The 21,175-nt window shown below is 39.7% G+C and overlaps 1 protein-coding gene across 1 annotated transcript; it reads right to left on the bottom strand.

Annotated features, from left to right (window-relative positions):
- Positions 1-938: 938 nt before the first annotated feature.
- LOC125896418 (uncharacterized) lies at positions 939-13,955 on the bottom strand. Its single transcript, XM_049588976.1, has 4 exons — positions 13,828-13,955; positions 7,647-8,180; positions 7,077-7,240; positions 939-3,089 (listed from the first exon to the last, which is right to left on the bottom strand). Exons 1-4 carry the CDS (start codon positions 13,886-13,888, stop codon positions 3,045-3,047), a joined length of 804 nt encoding a protein of 267 aa, XP_049444933.1. The 5' UTR covers positions 13,889-13,955; the 3' UTR covers positions 939-3,044.
- Between the last annotated feature and the right edge of the window lie 7,220 nt (positions 13,956-21,175).

The following is a 21,175-nucleotide window of genomic DNA, read 5'->3' as shown; positions in this document are numbered from 1 at the left end:
GAAGCATCATGTAGCATCAACATGAATGCAAGGACCCAAGATTTCCAAAAAGAACATTTTATTGTAAGATTGTTATTCACTTCACCTGCCAGAGGTTTTAATGTTTTTGGTGGATATACCTGGATGGCACAAGGGATAGTGACATCATCTATGGAACAGCAGATTGTGGGTTTAAACCCCAGTTTGAGCATCCACTACAGCTACACACAAACCTATCTCAGAATATGAGCGAGAGTAATAAAACTCAGCGTAGACGTCACCAGGGTTAACCAGAACTTGAGGAGGACACACACACCCCTCATTTCCATTTTGCACTCCTGCCAAAAGTTTGCTTTGTGTTTATGCCAGTAGGTTACAACACAATACAAATGTTTTTTCATTTAACACAAACAGGCCAAGCAGTGACTTTAAGCACATTACAGTTAAGAGTGGGTCAAAAATGAAAATAAAAAACAGAAATCAATATCAAAAGGATGTGAAAGCTAGTGTCAGTTTTCAGATATTTTGTCCAGGATGCCCTCAGACGTAAGGATTCCTTCAGTCACAGATGTTACCCAGATGTTTGTTAATCAGACAAGTTGAACTAGTACATCAGAAGTCTACTTGTGTTTTCAGTGGAAAAATGTCTCAGCAGTGATGCTAGATTCACAGACACTGAGACAGCTAGATTACACTATGAAGAAACACTTTCAGTTTGGTCGAAACGGCTCAGTCATCTTACCGGCTCTGACCTTCTTTGGGTAACCCTTACCATTGAACCACTGAACCCTGCAGACAGCATGCTTTATCTGAAGTCTGAGTCATCCACCTGGAGAAACTTGACACGTTGACGTTGGGGATAAAGACAACAGGCAGGGTGCTGAGTGGTTCTTTTGAGCATAACGTTAATCTGAGTCAGGAATCATCCAGTGATATGAAAAAGCAAAAAAACAGCAAAGTGTTTTGGGAATATTCCTTTTATTTCATTCAAAATGTCACAGTTATGTACATCTGTCTAACAGCCAGTGTGTGATGCGCACTTGTTGGGTTATATGATGATCACCCTGATTTTTAAAAGCATTTACTGTGATCCCTGAGCGTAAACATGCAGCAAAATTACTTTGTGGAGGTATGAAAGTAATTTGAATATATTATTCTCCTTTGGAAGAGAGCTGTGTGTGTCCCAGCCATCACTAGAGAGAGATGTTAACAGAATTAAAATGAATGAAAGAGAGCAGCTTTGCCACACATAAGATTTGGTAAAGGATTACATGTGTCAACATTGTATGTGAAGAGATATATAGAGTGAGAGTGAAAAATATGCAGTGCTCCAGGAATGAAACCTAAAGCCCGGATATGAGTTAGCGTTTTAGCACTCCTGGTTCCTTCATCTTTACGTCGAAGGGATTATTGAAAGGGTTTTTGGTTAGATGTCTGAAATAAGGTCTGTGGTTAACACAAGCTTGAGAGACTTTCATGCTTTGTTTTTTGTCGTGAAATATGTCAGAAAATTTCCCCACTTGTGAATTTTAAAGCCTGCACTTGCCTTTATGATAGAAAAGGTGGATGTTAAGTGGCTAAATGAGAGTACTGTGCGTCATCACTCCGAATGCAACTTTAACGTCTTGTTGTGTTTAAGTCATGCATCCATGGTGTAGTTTGTTTATAGGCTAACGTTAGCTTTTTACTTCTGGTGACTGCAAAATTGGTATTCCTTTGTGAAGATTATCTTGCTTAACAAAACGTGTAAATGTCATAAACTTCTGTTTTTCACAGAGCTTATTTTCTGCAGAAATCCAAAATTTAATGGAAAAATTGAACAAGGGCGACATTAACTTCCCTGCTGGCTTATAAAACACATCATCCTTAATGCACTCTATTTAGTGTTATTATATTGTCTGACATCTGTCTGTCATGTGTCTACAGACTTGTGTCATTGTTTGTTATAAGCCAAAATACTCAAATTGACCAGAGTTACGGTTTAACTCAGTGACTTCCAACTGGTTGGTCGCGGGTCTATTCTGAGTGGACCGCAAGTGACTCGCGAGTTTGTAAAAAACACACAGTGCCATTTTCTGTTGTAGAGTTAGTGATTAGTGGACAGATACTTTACAAAGACAACAGACTAACTCAACGACATGGCCAAACGCAAGTATGACCCTGAATGTATTATACTGTGTGGACCTTGAACTAATGACTAAGAAATCTGGACCAGTTGGGAACCACTGGTTTTACTGATAAGTCATCAACGCGAAACTATTTCAATTTGCAGGTTCGGCATGACGAAGTACAGTCCCGTACTAGTTTGCATTTTCTCGCTAGTGTTCAAATGTTACCTTCCTGCTTCTTGTGTCTTCATCTTTCCTTGGTGTTGGCAGTCTTAATATTTCTTTGCCATAATAATTCTATCAAATTGTTTCTTCACTGTTCCTGCTGAATTGTATCTCAGCCAATGAGCAATAAATAACATAATACACGTCAATTCCAATTAGAGTTGTATTTCTATATAATAGCTGCCCAAAAAGGCATTGTACATGCAGATAATATTAATTTCATGTACACTTTCAACCCTGAAAATATAACTTCCTATGCACTGTTGACGACACAAATCCCCACATCATCATGGAAACTTTATATGTGCTGTATTCTTATAATGTCACTTGTTACATGCAAGAGTGCAATTCTGAATTACAAATGCTCACCAGGACGTGCATCACCAGTTGAGGAAACATTCATTTTATATTTGTACCTTTCATGCTGATTCTCTATTCAGAAGAACCTATGGAGGAAGACTAAGTGCAACAGTTGATCCAGCTTCAATCAGCAGAATTATAAGCAGCCAAACGTGCAGGTCAAGGGTCAAAGGTGAGGCAGAAATTCTCCAGTCATTGACAAAAGTGCTTTGTAGAGAAATAAGAGCCTGAGAGGAAAACATCAAACTTGTCTCTTTCTTGGGTGGACAACATTTCTGTTTTTTTTTTTTCTCTCTCTCTATCCAGAATCATCAGAGTCGTACAGTAGACCGAGCTCCTCCTGGACGTCAACGTCTGATGAAGTCTTCTCTGTTATTTTGAGTAGTGTGCGAATGGAGATTCCTCGTTCACTTTGCCCTGGAGAGATGAAAGGAAACAGCAAAACGGTTAGAATGAGCAAAACATTTTCATCTTAACCTGCAACCAGCGTGGTGTTAAAACGCCTGTTTAGAACATCTGGTGTTTCAAACCTGCTTTTGTCTTGACCTTTACCCGTCTAACATTGTGTTCACCTATTTGGTAGAGCACATTTTGAGTCACTATATCTTAATGAAAAATTTGTTGAACTTAACTCAACCTATTTGAGCTATCTCTACCATTCGGTTTAGGTAAGTTATGCTAAAAAAAATTCCCTAGATGTTGCTATGTCTTTTAACAGGATGCCTTTTCAGTCCACCTCCTGCAAGAGGTTGGAAACAAAAAGTGTCTCTTGAGACATGTGGGCTGTGTGTGGTGGGATTTTCAAAGGTAGGCATGTTTATTCAGCATGTTATAGTTTCAGAGATCTTGCTGAACAAATTCATGTAACTTTATACAAAAGGTAAAACTCTAATAAGGGTTAAATAATCTTTTACAAACAAGTTCTACCAAACAGTTCATTTATTCTTTTGTGGTAAAGGTAGTGAAGCTAAGCTAATGTAACTAAAACTGAGTATTTGCTACAAAATAAATAATAGAAATAGAAAATAAATACATTTCTGATTGTTCACTGTTGTTAAATGATACATTTAATGGTATCCATTGTATATATGCTGAAATAATTTCATATTAATAATATGTATTTCAAATAAATAAAGGCAGTGATGCTAAGACAATTGATGTATTTTCTATAAAATAAAAAAGATCATATATATATCATATAGCTAATGTTCTTCCATTATATATTTGACAAAAAGAATTATATTGGAATTTTCAGCAATTCTGAGATGCTTTCAAAGTGCCTCTACTGGTGAATAAATATGTGGAAATAATACTAATACTGGTAATATAACTAATTCAATGGTAACAAATTGACACATTGGTATACTAACATATTACTATTATTGTAACAGACCAAAAAAAATCTAAATTACAAATCATGTACTGTTATATAAATACCATGAAGTGACATCTAAACCATTTGGTGGAAGCCTATATTTAAAAAACTATGGGGTCTGATAATAAATAAATAAATTAAATTAAGTTAAATTAAATTAAATATGTATATATATATATATATATATATATACATATATGTATGTATATATATATATATATATATATATATATATATATATATATATATATATATATATATATATAAAATTTAATTTAATATAATTTAATATAATATGTATATAATATATATATGTGTACAGCTACTTATCTGCACCAGAGTTAGCTATAAGCTCATTTTCATCTGTAGTCCCTGGGCAGGAAACAGAGAATAATTTCCCTGCTAAAAGACACTATTACATAAAAACACTACAACACTAAGACACCACCACGACAACAAAACAATAAACAACAATAAAACTACAACAAGACAACAAGATATGACACGATTTCATAATGTTACATCAAGTGTTTGAGTTAATGTGTGATGGGTACATGATTGGGTTGGGTATCATTGCCCAAAAAGAAATAAAAAATGCAAAGAAGCACATTTTTCCATTGCTTATTCTTCAGTGTCGATACTACAGGGCTGCAGAAGGTTCTGTTTTATAACTTTTCTGAAGTGCTGTTGCACAAATTTTAAGCTAAATTTGAGAGGATGGAGGAGGAGATTAAAATAAAGAATGGATCTCTGGATGAAGGACACTAATTTTAGTGTAAATAGGTGAACAACATAACACAATGTCACTTTGAACCCTGAAAACAGACCTTAAAGACACTTATTAACCATGAAAGTTATCTGCTCATCTTCTCCTGCCCAGTTTGCAAAATCAGCTGTTTTATGTTTGGACCCATATGATGTTTGCTGCTGTGTATGTTGAACGCAGCACACAATGTCCTGAATGCTATTTACAGCAGCTACACTCCTGTGGCAATAAAGATTTAGAGATATAGCTGGTGACAGTCGTTTTAATCTATGTGTGTTTTTGCTTTTGTTTCTGTTAGTAACACAGTGAAGACCTGATGGCTGCTCCCATCATCTGAGGTGACATCTGAGGCACTGATGCAGTTCTGACAATAAGGTTTGATTTCTGAACTAAGTGCTTAGTCATTACATGCTCACCACACACACTCTCCTGTTTCTGAGACTTTTTCACACACTGATAATCCAGTCAGGTTTCCTGTTTGTGTGAAAAAAGAGAGCAGCAAACCACTGTGCTCACTGCTCAGAGGAAAAGGAAGAAGATGACACCGGGAGGCTGAAAACATCTTAAATGTCAGCTCCTACACAGTTGACAGGACTGACAGTTCATTTCCCTGCGGCGGAAGACACTGCACTGCTGCCAGAGTCACACCTTGTAATCATAGTGTACATGCAGCTAATCGCCAACAAGTATTGCCCCCTGCTGGTGAAAATACCAGGCAACTTGCACACACGAGGCATGGCACCATGTCATATCATCATTGTTTAGTGTCATGGATGGATTACTGAATGAGCCAACCGGGCAATGACCCAAAGTGTCAGGGGACCCCTGGCCGATTCTGCAAAATGACAAATGTCAAATTAACATGTACCAAGCAGGAAAAGACAGGAAGAGACACAAACCCACAAAAAGGTGCAAACAACTACAAAGAGACGTAAAACCACAACACGTCTGTGTGCCTTGCTCCTGTGTAGAAGAGGAAGCATATCTGTGTCCAGGGGCCCATTGTCTCCTTATCTGCCCATGTTTATTGTGTATTATTCTTGGTTCTCTGTCAAAATTTTGTGTCTACAAGAATTTGGCAATCACTTTTAGGAAAATGGCATCAAATACAAGATTAAATATATTTATATTTACAGCTATTTGACCGAATCACAAGCTAACAAAGATCATAACTGGGCCTTGCAATGCTTAGTTAGCTTCAACCTCTGTCTGGCCAAATTAGCAAAATGCTTGCTGTCCACGGGGTACACAGTATTAGAATCCTACAGCTTTCCCATTCTCCCTGCTGATGCCTCATGTCTGTATCCACTTTTATCCTCTTCAAAGCTGAGTTCTTCAACCTGTTGCTAGTGCATCCCATCACACAGCAGCTTTTAGACATTTTTCTGTTGCTTGCTAACAGACGTAAAAGACAAGGAGGCTCCTTCACTCAATCCAAAGTCAGTGGAGATCAGGACTTAAATGTGCTCTGTCTCTGTAGGCCTACTGATGTTTAGCAGGTAAATGCTAATGTTTACCATGTTTATCATCTTAAACTAGCTCGGTTACATTAACACTAATGTACTAAACACAAAGCGTGTCATATGTCATCAGTTTTGACCTGATGATTGCGTTAGATGAAAAGGTAAAGGATCAGCAACAAGATCATAGCTAATCCTCTGGAAACTATTAAAGCATGTAGGCCCACAAAATTTCCAATCCATCCAGTAATTTCTGAAATATTTCAGTCTGGACCAACTGACTGATGGATGCGATGCTAGCATGGCTAAAAATAAAAACATAACCTTTTTCAGGCTCATCCAAATGTATTCTCAAGATAAGATTAAATGTAAGTAGTTAGAAACTATTCATTCATTCAAACATTTTCTATAATCCCTCATCCCATTGGGGGTCCCAGGGGGGCTGGAGCCTATCCCAGCTGACATTGGGGCGAGAGGCAGGGTACACCCTGGACAGGTCACCAGATTATCACACGGCTGACACATGGAGACAGACAACCATTCATGCTCACATTCACACCTAAGGGCATTTTAGAGCCACTAATTAACCTGCATGTCTTTGGACTGTGGGAGGAAGCTGGAGTACCCAGAGAAAACCCACGCTGATACAGAGAGACACGGGGAGAACAACCTGGGTTCGAATCAGGAACCCTCTTGCTGTGAGGCGACAATGCTACCACCAGGCTGCCTTAGTTGAAAAGTAGTTTCACACAAATGAAAACTTCAGAATTAGTTAAAACATCAGTTTTCTTTTTTCTACTCACCATCGGCATGTCATCAAGCCTCTCGAAGTTGGACCTCGGTGATTGGATACATTTCATGGCGGCAATCACCAGCAAAAGTACTAAGACGATACAAAAGATGCAAATGATGGCCACAAGGCCGGGGTTTGCTTCCAAGTCATGTTTTCCCCACTCATGTAAGAGACCTGAGGGTGACACAAACCAATAGTTCAGTGATAGATCTTCCTATAGGTGGCATAAGTGGCCTTTTTTATTATTAAAAAAATCTTAGGGGGGCAAATGTGACAGGTCCAGCACTGCAAAAAGTTCATTCTTAACTTCTCAACAAACTGGATAAGACATATTTCTGCTTCAGTCAAAAAGAAAGGTGAACTGAGGAAAGAATTGCAACTCTAAATTTGCCAATAAAGAGCTCTCAAAGTGCAAAATGTATTACAGATCTCTTTCACTGCAAAAATAACCACAAATGTGAGGGAAAATGTAGCAGGTTTTTGATTTTGTCACATTTTCCCCACTGATTTAAATGTCGTTCTCTCATTCAGGAAGGAAACAGAATACACCCTGAAACCTAAGCTCTAACAATAGTCTCACCTGAGCTAGTTGTGTTCACAGAGGTTGTTGCCGTGATGTTCGGTGAGTCTGACGTTGGTGGGAGTGTCGGTCCGTGGGAAACTGTCGCGTTGGATGTCTGGTTGGTCGTTGGAGTCTGAGGAGGAGTGACAGTGGAATGTGTTTCCTCTGTCCTATTGGGTGTGAGGGGGGAAGTCAAGGGTGGTGGTGATGTTGACACTTTTTCTGAAGTGGCTGCTGAGGTACTCTGGTGTGTTGTTGTCATCAGAGGCTGTTGTGTGTTGTTGGTAGTTGTCACACTGGATAGACTGACTTTATCTTGTGTAGTCGAAGTTGTACTGACTTCATCTTGCGTAGTCGAAGTTGTACTGACTTCATCTTGCGTAGTCAAAGTTGTACTGACTTTATCTTGCGTAGTCAAAGTTGTACTGACTTTATCTTGTGTAGTCACAGCCGGACTGACTTTATCTTTGGTAGTGACTGTCAAACTGGTGTGGTGTGCAGCACTTGTGGTAATCTCTGTTACCTGTCTGACTGCAGAGGAAGTGGTGGTGTCTGCAAAGAAGCAAACAGCATGAAAAACTCTGTGAGGATGCATGGCATTTGCACCTGATCAAGATAAGGCTAGTGGAGCATTAGTTGGCATTTTCAAGGCTGATAACCAAGCTGATGTTTTGGACTAAAAACAGAGGCGTAACTGGGAGTTACGTGTCACACAGGAGGTGACTATATCCAGTTCCGTTTAGTATTATTTAATGACACTGCATGCACAAACACAGCACTAGACTCGCCCAAGTTTTCCTCTTTTATGTGCTTTGTCAAATGAGAAAGAGTCAGCAAATGTAATAAATTATTACCAAATATCTTAAATGATCAAGTGAATTTGTTTTTGCATTTAAGCCATTTTAATACTACTTAAAATAAAGATAAACTGTATGAAATTAACCACAAACCTTAGTCTATTTCATATTGTCTTATGCCTCATATTATTAACTAATGTGTGCCCAGCTCAACAATACACACTAATTAAACACTAGCTTCCTTCTGACCCCACCTTCATCTAATATTAGTAAGTGAGTGTAAAACCAATAAAACAATGATTCACAGGTAAATGGGTGAGTAGCCAATCAGGACATGACACAAAGAAGGCTGTTTCTGTTTGTATTTCTTGTGCTATTAATGACTGTTGCTTATCATAAGAGAAGCAGACACTTTTACCCACTCTATTCAGCACTTTTAATCAGGTCTAATATTTGTGTTATCAATACCAGGGAGACAAACTGCTCTCTTTTTAAGCACCTTAACACCTTGCCATAGGACACACTTATTCATTATTACAGTGCTAGTTGTTTCCAGCAGACGGTGACAATGCAACAAAAACTGAAGAGGTCAATAGCAAGATGGCACTGTTGCCACGTTCTATTATGCACTATTGCATATCTGCACAGAAACAGTAGATCTTTAAGCATTAAGCTTTAAGGTCTTTTAGGTTTTTTTGTTGTTGCTGTGTCATGTTTTTTTTTTTATTAAGATTTAAAACTAAATAAAATATCTTGGGGGAAAAAATCAAATAAAAATGTCTGCCTTTATGTTGAATTAAAATGTTTAGTTTAAATACAGTATTTTCAATCTCAATGTTTGTTTTATTTGCTTGGTGAGAGAAGACGTAGATTAAGTAGCAAAGCTGAGCTGTTGGATTAAGTGTGTTTGCTTTTCTGATTTAAGTGTTGAGTAAATGAAACACTCTTTAGCTGGAGTCCAGGCTCGGTGCACCAAAACAAGCAACAAGCAGCATTGTTGGTGTGTCAGTTGAAGCCTTCAATGCCTGTGGCCCCATCCAAGTAAATACAGTAATCACTGGCCAGAGGGTCATTTAGCAACACTTAGCGCTGGACTATTAACAGAATCCTCAAAGACTCTAACCATCAACATGAAAAAATATTGTGTCCATGTCACAATAAAAAATATTTTAACCACTTTCTAAGGTTGCAACTGTGTCTCCCACTCACCAGAAATCATATATATTCTCAATTATTTGGAAAACACAAGCCAAACATTGACAAATTATTTTGTATGAAAATATAAAATGTTGGTAAGAATTAACATTTTGGTTCACTTCATACAAACTGAGCAAGGAGATGTGACAATTGCAGCTACCATTTCTTTGGATAGGAAACAGTTGCAACTTGAGATTTCTTTTATAATGCAGTGGACGGAATATTTTAACATCCAGATGGTTAGAAAAGTCTTGAATTTTGAGGTACTTGTAATTTCCTTAAAGGTTCTATGTTCTAAGGCTCTATGAGTTGTCTTGATACGATCCTCAACATGAAGGAGCTAATGGTGTTAGCCGGGGGGGAACCAGAGAGTGGGCACTACACTTCCACAATGTCCTGATATCAGTGTGACCACCATACGAGTCCAGTGCAAAGCAGCGGCTATGAGCTAGCCAGTGGGATACAAACATGCACTAACATGGATGCTATAAGTTTTTCCATTTCTGCTACTTTTTCCCCAGCAATGCACACTATCTGATAACAGCAAACAGTAACAACATGGACAACATCACAGTAGCAACACAGACAGGAGTGCTCACTCAGGCCTGTTCAGCAAGGCCTAATAGTGAAGGCAGCTATGGCTGCAGGGATCAGGCTCTTCCCAAAGCTAGCCCCTCTTCACCTAAGTGCTTTGTACCTGTGCCCGGAGGGCAGTGGGGTAAGGAAGTGAATGACTGGGTGTTTGATGTCCTGTTCTACTGAGATAGCAATGCGTGCAATGGCTAATTTTTAACTCTGTGAGGCTGGGTGTGGAGAAACCAATTATTCTGCAGCGGTGTTGTTTATGCGTGTGAGTTCGGCCCTATTAGTAACTGATAACGTGTGAAAGAAGCAGGTGGAGCTATACAGTAGGCTGGGCTGAATAACTCTCTGGTACAGCAATAGGAGGAGACAGGGGGCAATTTAGAGTCCTTAAAGTTTGCAGATGGCTAATAATCTTGGTGGCTCCCTTTTATGATGTCATTGGTGTGCCAGTTGAAGCTAAGTCTATTGTCCAGTGTCACTCTGAGGTATCTGGAACTGTCAACTATTTCAACTGTTTGGTTTTTGATCAGAATGGGATGCTGAGGTGAGGGGGGAGCAAATATTATTTCTTATGTCTCACACCACTGGGTGAAGAGTGCACCTGTGTTGTGACAGTGCAGCCGGCAGCAACTAGGGTGGCACGGGTTGAATTTTGTAGGGGGAGATTTCTTGGGTTCACAGATTATGGTAGCAGTTTTCCAGAGGGTAGCAGGTGTGGCAGTCTGGTAAGATTTGCAAAAGAGTGAGTGGAGAATTGGTAAAGGCTCCATGGCCCTGTCCCAGCAAAGTTGCTGACGCCGTTAGCTAAGCTGGCACCGTATCCCCTACTCCATAAAGGACACTGTTCCTCAGGATCTGGTAGGAGGAGAGCTCTCAGCCACTCTTCACATACAGTAGAGAGTGGGTATCAAAGTGGGCGTCGAGTGTATTCAGTTCTGGGTCGGTTCGTGCATTCAGTTTGGGTTTGGGTTCATGTCAAGTTAGGGTTTTCACTTTCTATAATGCCTGCTTGGTGTTGATGTTGCTGAATTCAAAATCAGCAAAATCCAATTTATCCTTGAATTTCAGTTTTGTCTTAAATACCTTCATTTTTACTCTTTGATTTGCCCTTTGGAGTTTAGGCCTGTCTTTTTGCCTCAAGGCTATGAGCTTTTCCTTCAGCTCTGTTTTATTTGGGGAGTGATCCAAGGTTTGGAGTTGAGATATTTCTTCATTGTCTTAACTGGAATGGTGCTGTATATGTAAACGTTGATGTAATCCCTGATGACAGAAACCCTAATGTTCAGATCTCCATCAACAATACCCCAGTCAGAGAGAGTGCCATGCCAGGGAGCCATGGAGTTGAATGATGGTGTACTCCGACCACTGACCACTGAACAGCTGCTGAGCATGGCCGAGCGCAGCTGAGTGGCTAAATTGTCCTGGTCAAACAGATGACTTCTGGTTTAGCACTCTGCTAACTTGAATGGGAATAAAATGATTTAATCTTGTGTCTTGAATAACTTTCTAAATGTTAGTGGACCGAATACATCAGATCTTGATACTGAAACGCGACAATTTGCAGGGGTTGCAATACGCCACTATGTAAATTGGCTTCAAAGCATTGCCATAGCATATGTCCAAGATGTTATCCCTACTGATGGGAATGTCCACATACTGACCAACTCCCCTGCTGCCTTGATGTTTGTGCTGTGGGCAATGTAAACACAGCTGACCACAACAGTTGGGCATTCCCAATGGAGATAGTAAGGACGCAAGAACAGGGTCAGCATCTCCAGGATGGGCATACACATCTTGATGTTGCTACACCTCCTGTTATTGATGTAAAAGCAGACCCCACCACCCTGCATCTTCCCTGACTGGCTCGTTCTGTCAGACCTGATGATTGTGAAGATGTCCAGGCTGACTTCCACATCAGAGACTGACTCATCAAGCCAGGTTTTGGTCAGGGCAATGATATAGATGTCTCAGAAAGCCCTTCCCAGTCGGCAACGGGTGTGTAGCAAGTCCTTTTTATTCTGGAGTGAGCGTATGTTTGACAGAATTATGGAGGGGAGACGTGGTTTAAATGGTCAGTTCCTTATTCTGCTGCAAACAGAGTGCTCCAGGGATCACAAACCACCAACTGTGTCACTAATTGGTATGGACGTTACTCACTTTTTTAAGGCTGCACAATATTGGATTTTTTGCCAATAGCCGATATGCTGATATGTAAAAACTCATTTGACTGTCAACAGATACCATTATCTTTATATCCAGTTTTTCCCTCCCTAATTTTAGCCATCAGCAAGTCTCTCCTGTAGTGGAATAAACATCATATTATGCATACGTAATCTTGTCATGATGGCCCACCAGCAGATGGAGACATGACATACATGGCTTTTTAATGTATGTATTATTCATTCATTGAAAAATACTGATGATGTGCCGATAATGTTGTGCACCCCTGCTACTTCGTTATGTTTCATAAACTAACAACAAATGAATTGACCAGGAAAATAAGCAGAACAATCCATAATGAAGATAACATAGTTAAAAAATTACCTTCACACAATTAACTTCAATAAACTTTTGCTTAAACATTGATAGATAGGTAATAATAATCTAATGCTTTACTCTATATAGTAGTAGTACACATACATAGTTTTACTTATCTGCTCCATCTGTTAATAACATTATCAAAAGTTTCTTAACGGCCTCTTTGGGGGCCGCAGTAGCTCAGTCTACAGAGATTTGACTTGGGAACTGGAGGGTCGCCGGCTCAAGTATACTGACCAAGCTTGGAGTGTGGACTGGTATCTGGAGAGGTTCCCATTTGTGCATGTGTGTGTATTTCAGGCTTGTGTGTAAATGTCAACAGTGAAAATGGATTTGATAAAGTATATCTTCTTCTTCTTCTAGATGCATCTTGAGGTGAGGTGGTCAATTAATGAAGCTGTTTGTCCTGTCACAAAATGGCAGTTCAGTTTGAGGTTCAGATAAGGCTGTAGAGTCTGTGACGTGTTAACCAAAGCAGAAACGTCTGTTTTGTCAGGTAATGATGCGTGCTGATGATGCAGACAAACAGGTGGCAGTCAGCTGGCATTGCATGCCTATGTGCATTAATGTGTTTGCCTAAGTAGCAGACGCCACATAAAGTTATCAGGATCACTTTCACTGATTAAATATTTGCTTCATTTTCCACCCTTACGTGACCTTCCTATTTAGGCTACTTTAACTTCCACTCATGATTTACTAGTAGCACTTCATACTTCACTTTAATAATCACTATTGTGCAAAATGGAGAAGGACCAACGTTGACTTGTAATTTACAACAACACACAATAATATGTTGCTTCAGTATAAAGGTTTCTTTCTTCAAGGCTGATTGTTGTCCAACTTCTAATGCAACCCTGGCCTCAGATATTGCTGCTGTTGTAGACATTAAAATGGTACTAAATACAGTGTTCTTTTCATACTGAGGAGAAACCTATCTCTAATAAAGCTGCCTCCCACTACAGGAAGTTTCCAGTTTGCATAACTTTGCATCTTCATAATATTTCAACATGATGTTCAATTCAAACTCTCAAACAAATGAAACACGTCAGTTCAGTAGGTAGAAGTGTGAAATGTTGGCTTACCTTTACAGACTGTGACTGCAAACAGGCACAATAGCACAGTGAGGTGCATCGCTGCAGGCATGTTGAGAGAGGAAAAGGCTGGCGGTCATATCAACAGTATTCAAATACACACACAGTCTACATCCTTGACAGCAGGATGTGCTGAGTGCCTGAGGAGGAGTGCTCTAAACGATGGGTTGGTACATATGAAATCCTTCAGGCTGGTTGGTCAATGTTTAAACAATGCTGTGTGTTTGCTCTCGGTTTAAAGCGACAGTCATTCAGTGGGCGTTTTTTATTTTGATTGACATTCTGGGTGGAAGTAACAAAAGTTGCTTGCTGTAAATGATGTAAATCAGTTGGATGTTGTGAATAATGAATGGTAGACGTTAAAGCAGCCAAGTTGATTATCAGAGCAACACTGTTTCAATAGCAGACAACTGACAAGTTATCACTCTGTTTATCAATTCACATGTACCGTATTTCATCACTTCTGTTATTAGTTCGTAAGCATTTAATTCTCTTCCTTTTTTTAAAATATTTTTTTGTTACTTCCACTCCTGAGGCCACTTTCCTTCAGTGATGCATTTTTTTTTGTGAATGACAATTGGCCCAGCCAACATTTGTATGCGGGCCCCTTGTGGGTAGTAAATGGGCTGAAAAATGGGCCCTATATGGGACTGTCCACAGGTTCCATACCGGCCCCATGACATTTTCCCACATAGGTGGGTTAACCCAAGTGGGCCCCAGACAGGATGCCCATTTTGGACCCATACCTACTTTGTACTCAGGTAGCCCCAGAATGACCCATGACCCAATATAGGGCCCATTTTTCAGCCCATATATTACTCATGTGGGCCCCACATACAAAGGTTGGCTGGGGATGAATGTAAGATGTAGAAAATGACGAAACATGGCTCTGTTTTCATCATACCATCTGTTTAATCAAACTAACTTATCACTCTGTTTTTCATTTTACATCCTTTTCAGCCCAGAAGAAACAGCATTGAATGTTCCTTCAATCCCTGAATATGTTATATTGGTTCATTTCATACATATCATATCATATCAACGTTTCTAAAGTGACATGGTTCAGATTACATGTATATGAGCTGACTTTGTCATCTGGAGGTGTAGGGGATAGTGGATGGTGGACTGAGGGACACCTACACAAGACACCAGCCAAAATGCAAACCACTTTAGACTGCTATTGGAGACCAACAACAAAATTGGTTATGTTTTAGCAACCCATTGCTGTTTTACAAGCTGCTTTTTAGGCACCAAACATGATGTTTTTCAGAGATCAAATGCTGATTTTTCACTGGGGATAGTGCCACGAAATGCTTTTGTTTTTTTACACTGTGTTTCCTGCTAGGAAAGTGCCATGAAAAGTGACTGCTTTATACTGAGACACTGTTGTGTTTCCAGCCAGGATAAGAAAAGCGGGTGTTCAGATTTTCCTACCATGATCAAATGGTTTTTGTGCCTAAACCACTAGTACCACAGTAACCACAGTGTTGTTGAATTATAAAGAAAGGTAAAGTTTCAACATATCCGCTACATAATAATGTAGAAATGTAACGTATCCGTGGTTTGTAAAAGCACCAACATTTTGTCTAGTGATTGGGTTGACATTTTACCCCTCTGTTTTTCAATTCCCATGCATTTTCATCATCTCAATATTCATTAGTTAATATTTGTTACTTACACCCATCATACTTCTAAATGTCAAAAGAGGAATATTTTCAGTATGAGTAGAAATAAAGGTTGAATTAAACTTATAATGTATGCAGTCAATCAGCTTTGCTTTCCAGCCTGCAATTAAAGGTTGCCATAGTGATGGTAACTGCAGAGTCACTCCTGGCTCAGAAAGTTTAATTTGAGACACACCTCTCAAACTCCTGCTTTTACCTCAAAGACTGTAACTCCGATCACCTACATATTGATACCTTGAGAGAAGACACCTTGCTGAGTTTGAAGCTGCTCTCCACTCTAATGTTGTTTTCACACCAAGCACAATGTGAATTTTCGCTTTGCGTTACTCAAGTTTTGCACAAGTTTGAATGCAAGAACATTTTGTGTTGACTCGCTGCATATGCGCGAATAACTCGTGTCATGCGCACATAAAATCTCTGGCTCGATGCATGAACTGCTACTGGTATGTCCTCAGCGTCACTCATCCCTGGAGGGAAGTGTTAATTTTGTCAGCTAAAACTTAAACGAAAACTTTTCGCTGACGACCCTTTATGCCATGACTAATTTGTGATGAGAACGTAAATTTAATAAGTACTGACAACAAAAACTAAAACGAAATCTCTGTTCATTATGAAGTGACGAGTAAAAACGTGACGAAAAAGCTGACGCCGGCCGGCCAGACAATCTGGATTACAACCATCCTCAATGCCTTGATTGTTTTCCTTTTTAACCAATTAATTATCTAAACTCAAATTCAAACTCTCAGTCTATCTTTCTGATTGGATGACCTCCCCCCATCCTCCATGCGGTGGCGGTGCACGTCCAGTTTTGCCACAAAAGCCTTGGCTCCACAGCGGGAAGCTGGGAACAACAGTGCCTGTAAAACTCTGTAAAAGTACACCAAAGCATACATTTTCGTTTCCAAATATTTATTTGAAAACGAAACCATTCATACGGTCAATAAAAAAACATTTTGTTAATAATAAAAAACGAATGTAATCTCTACAGTGACTGCGCCAGCCGGCGGGACTGCGGCTGAACCACTTCCAATGTTCATTCATTCAATCGCGTGTTTAATGTGTGTGTGTGTGTGTGTGTGTGTGTGTGTGTTAGTATGTCAGAGAGGAGGAGTATCAATAAAAAAAAAAGTTTCCACTAATTATTTCGGTGTTTATTTCTTTTATTCTTAAGTTGTTTTTTATTAAAATGTGTAACAACATTATAGACCATAAGTTAATCTAATTTATTATTGTAGAATGTATTCAGCAAATCACAACTTTCAACTGGAGACAGCGCTGCAGCGAGAGAAAAAAAAAAGGCATTATAAAAAGCCGATAAATAGTGTTAATTAATTAACATGAGACATTGGACAGTAGTTGTCAGTCTGTAATATTTTTTTTATTTTATCATAACGTTTTGGAAATTACTCAAAAATGCATTTTTTTGTGTGCTTCTGAGCACACGGGCAGCATAAACAATGAAGTTACATATGACCGTTGCGGCCCTTGGAGGGGCGCTGTAATCCTGGCGGTCCTTTAACAAACACTGAATTAAAATGGGCATATGATTAAATGTGTTTTGATGCCCTTGTAAGAAAATAGTAAATTAAAATGGGCATAGCAGTTAAGCTGTTATGATCTTCTTTTGATGTCTTAAGAGGACTGAAGCTTTATTCTTGCAGGTTTTAAGTCATTTGTTTGTTTGTACAAATATAGGCCTACAGAAAATAAACAAGAACCTGTGAAGGACATGATTATGTATTGCACTTTTTCTAACAAGCCTTAGACATTCATTTTTATTATACAAGAGTAATATGGTACATTCTTAGTTTAAATGACTAAACACACAGTTAAAGGTATGCTTACAATGGAGTTTTTACTACCATGACAAACATCCTTTTGCAAAATCTATTACAGTATAACAAAACTGTCAAATTATGTCAAAAGACCAAAATGAGACTAAAACTAAAACTGATTTCCACTGACTACATTTTAAAGGGCCAGTGTGTAAAATGGGTTGAAAACAGTGACATCAGTGGCCAAATTCTAGATTGCAGGGCTCACTCGCTCACCCCTCCCGTCGGGTAAATGACGGCAGCCTCGTAGGGACAAAAAGCCTCGCGCACGAGTTTTTCAGGAGTAGGTCTATCTAGGGACGAGTTGTATGTTTATTTAGAAATCTAAGCCATGTTACGATATTGTAATGAATCCCTCACGAGCAGGAGACCAGAGGAGCATTCGGGAAAAAGGCCTGTTTATTTCAGTACTCCAGAAACTCCAGTAACACTCCAGGGGGTAAAAGACTCCGTCCCAAACTCTGACTCTTTTCGCGTAACAGACACACTTCATAACTTTACACACACACTGGTTTACCATACCAAGTGGGGACCCCCCCTCCCCTCTCTGCTCCACCAATCTCCAGCCCACACACTGACTGACAGCATGGCCGGTAAACAGAGCTCAGCTGTTTATTTAGCCTAGCGATATCTCCGGACTATAGTAGCTGCAATGGACAACTTTGAACGCGATTTTGAAGAGTTTCTTGTAGCGGACACAGACCCAGAGCCATACCTGTTTGAGCCGGAGCACACAGATGAGGAACTCCATGTGTTTGATGCTGAACGGGCGAGAAGAGAGGCTGAATGCACAGAATGGGATTCGGTGCTACTGCTACCATCATTGGGGAGATATATCATCAGGGGGAAAAGCGCCGCAGAGAGTGCATCACAAGGAGTGAAGTTGCATCTTCTTTTCCTCGCAGACGACGGTTCGGGTTCATTCTCTCCTGTTGTGTGGTAAGTGTGGTCCATTCGCAAACTTTATAACTAAACTTTTCACTACTCTCTACTGACGAACTACTAACACTCTCTGCTGTTTCCTCCTCCTTATTCCTTCCTTCCGCTGTCTTCGTTGGTTCATTTATACACGCGAAACGCGTTCTCTGGCTGGCTGGATTGTCCGCTCGGTCTGCCGTACATACATGGCGGCGCAAGATGGCGACCTCTCTAAAGCAAGGCCCTTGCTATATATATACAGTACAGGCCAAAAGTTTGGACACACCTTCTCATTCAATGCGTTTTCTTTATTTTCATGACTATTTACATTGTAGATTCTCACTGAAGGCATCAAAACTATGAATGAACACATGTGGAGTTATGTACTTAACAAAAAAAGGTGAAATAACTGAAAACATGTTTTATATTCTAGTTTCTTCAAAATAGAAATCTGATTACTGCTTTGCACACTCTTGGCATTCTCTCCATGAGCTTCAAGAGGTAGTCACCTGAAATGGTTTTCCAACAGTCTTGAAGGAGTTCCCAGAGGTGTTTAGCACTTGTTGGCCCCTTTGCCTTCACTCTGCGGTCCAGCTCACCCCAAACCATCTCGAGGTTCAGGTCCGTGACTGTGGAGGCCAGGTCATCTGCCGCAGCACTCCATCACTCTCCTTCTTGGTCAAATAGCCCTTACACAGCCTGGAGGTGTGTTTGGGGTCATTGTCCTGTTGAAAATAAATGATGGTCCAACTAAACGCAAACCGGATGGGATGGCATGTCGCTGCAGGATGCTGTGGTAGCCATGCTGGTTCAGTGTGCCTTCAATTTTGAATAAATCCCCAACAGTGTCACCAGCAAAACACCCCCACACCATCACACCTCCTCCTCCATGCTTCACAGTGGGAACCAGGCATGTGGAATCCATCCGTTCACCTTTTCCGCGTCTCACAAAGACACGGCGGTTGGAACCAAAGATCTCAAATTTGGACTCATCAGACCAAAGCACAGATTTCCACTGGTCTAATGTCCATTCCTTGTGTTTCTTGGCCCAAACAAATCTCTTCTGCTTGTTGCCTCTCCTTAGCAGTGGTTTCCTAGCAGCTATTTGACCAGTTGTTCTAGAGATGGGTCTGCTGCTAGAACTCTGTGTGGCATTCATCTGGTCTCTGATCTGAGCTGCTGTTAACTTGCCATTTCTGAGGCTGGTGACTCGGATGAACTTATCCTCAGAAGCAGAGGTGACTCTTGGTCTTCCTTTCCTGGGTCGGTCCTCATGTGTGCCAGTTTCGTTGTAGCGCTTGATGGTTTTTGCGACTGCACTTGGGGACACATTTAAAGTTTTTGCAATTTTCCGGACTGACTGACCTTCATTTCTTAAAGTAATGATGGCCACTCGTTTTTCTTTAGTTAGCTGATTGGTTCTTGCCATAATATGAATTTTAACAGTTGTCCAATAGGGCTGTCGGCTGTGTATTAACCTGACTTCTGCACAACACAACTGATGGTCCCAACCCCATTGATAAAGCAAGAAATTCCACTAATTAACCCTGATAAGGCACACCTGTGAAGTGGAAACCATTTCAGGTGACTACCTCTTGAAGCTCATGGAGAGAATGCCAAGAGTGTGCAAAGCAGTAATCAGAGCAAAGGGTGGCTATTTTGAAGAAACTAGAATATAAAACATGTTTTCAGTTATTTCACATAACTCCACATGTGTTCATTCATAGTTTTGATGCCTTCAGTGAGAATCTACAATGTAAATAGTCATGAAAATAAAGAAAACGCATTGAATGAGAAGGTGTGTCCAAACTTTTGGCCTGTACTGTATATATATAAAAGCATAACTATAAGGCTACGAAAACCAAACGAATTTTATTTTATAGTGATTATACACTTGTATAAACATATTAATGGGTAGAATATTCAGATTCAGATTCAGACTGACAATAAACCATGCCAAATATTACACACTGGCCCTTTAACTAAAACAAAACAAAACTAAAAGACTAAAATGTGACTTTAACTAAATCCAGTCTTTGGTGAGTGACTAAGACTAAAATGAAATTAAAAATTCTTGTCAAAATGAACACTGCTGGAGGTTGTGATGGATCTTAATGCTGATTGGCTATCACAGTGCAAATTGGTCCCTGAAGTTCAGATTTTTAAATTCTTGCGAATAAGCGTATGATACGAAATCATGCTACTTGCTTAATTTGCGCTGCTTAATTCGCGCTGCTTAATTCGCGTATTTCGTGTCATTTATGTCACGACCATCACGTAATTCACTCGTTGAATCGTTTTATTCCCGCCTGGTGAGAACACAACATACAGTGAGTGTGATGTCACGTACTCTGACTTTCTCACACACATTAGATTAAAAATAGGTCTGAAAATCACTTAAGACTTAAACTGTGATTGTGCATATCTGCTATTGGCAAAGTATAAACGATATCAAAACATTCAATAGAAGAAAGAAAGTCCCATGTCTTGTGACTGTTTCAGAGTTCTAATGAAGTTTCTACATAAATATTTGAATGAGCAGTCAAGGTTTGAAAAATACAGAAAAAAGTTGTGTCAAATGAGAGCCATTCATTTGAATGATCTAAGTTATCCAGGGTCATGAAAACTTTGGCCTATGTCCACATACTGTTTTTTTCTTAGCATCAGCTTCTTTTTTAATGGTTCTCAATGAGGCGAGAGCGTATGAGAAAAGGTGTCACACCCAGCGCTACACTTTTAATGTGCGACCACTCCCAGTGCTTTGACTTGGAAAAAGCTTAGTTCAGTCAGGAACACCTTTTGTCAAAGAAAACTGGAAAGCATAAGGCAGAGAAAACACACCTGATTGCCCTTTCACGTACAAATCAGGAAAGCCTGAGGCAGAGAGAGCAAACCTCCCTG

Source organism: Epinephelus fuscoguttatus, linkage group LG10 (assembly GCF_011397635.1).
Source record: "Epinephelus fuscoguttatus linkage group LG10, E.fuscoguttatus.final_Chr_v1".
Lineage (NCBI taxonomy): Eukaryota > Metazoa > Chordata > Actinopteri > Perciformes > Serranidae > Epinephelus > Epinephelus fuscoguttatus.
This window is presented reverse-complemented; position numbering and strand designations above follow the sequence as displayed.

What these genes read in the sequence shown, in the direction of transcription:
- LOC125896418 (XM_049588976.1), bottom strand. Translation starts at nt 13,888, where the DNA reads ATGCCTGCAGCGATGCACCTCACTGTGCTATTGTGCCTGTTTGCAGTC. An exon ending in TGCAGTCACAGTCTGTAAAG is followed by an intron (nt 8,181 to 13,827) that starts GTAAGCCAACAT and finishes GCTTCTTTGCAG; the next exon opens with ACACCACCACTTCCTCTGCA. An exon ending in TGTGAACACAACTAGCTCAG is followed by an intron (nt 7,241 to 7,646) that starts GTGAGACTATTG and finishes TGTCACCCTCAG; the next exon opens with GTCTCTTACATGAGTGGGGA.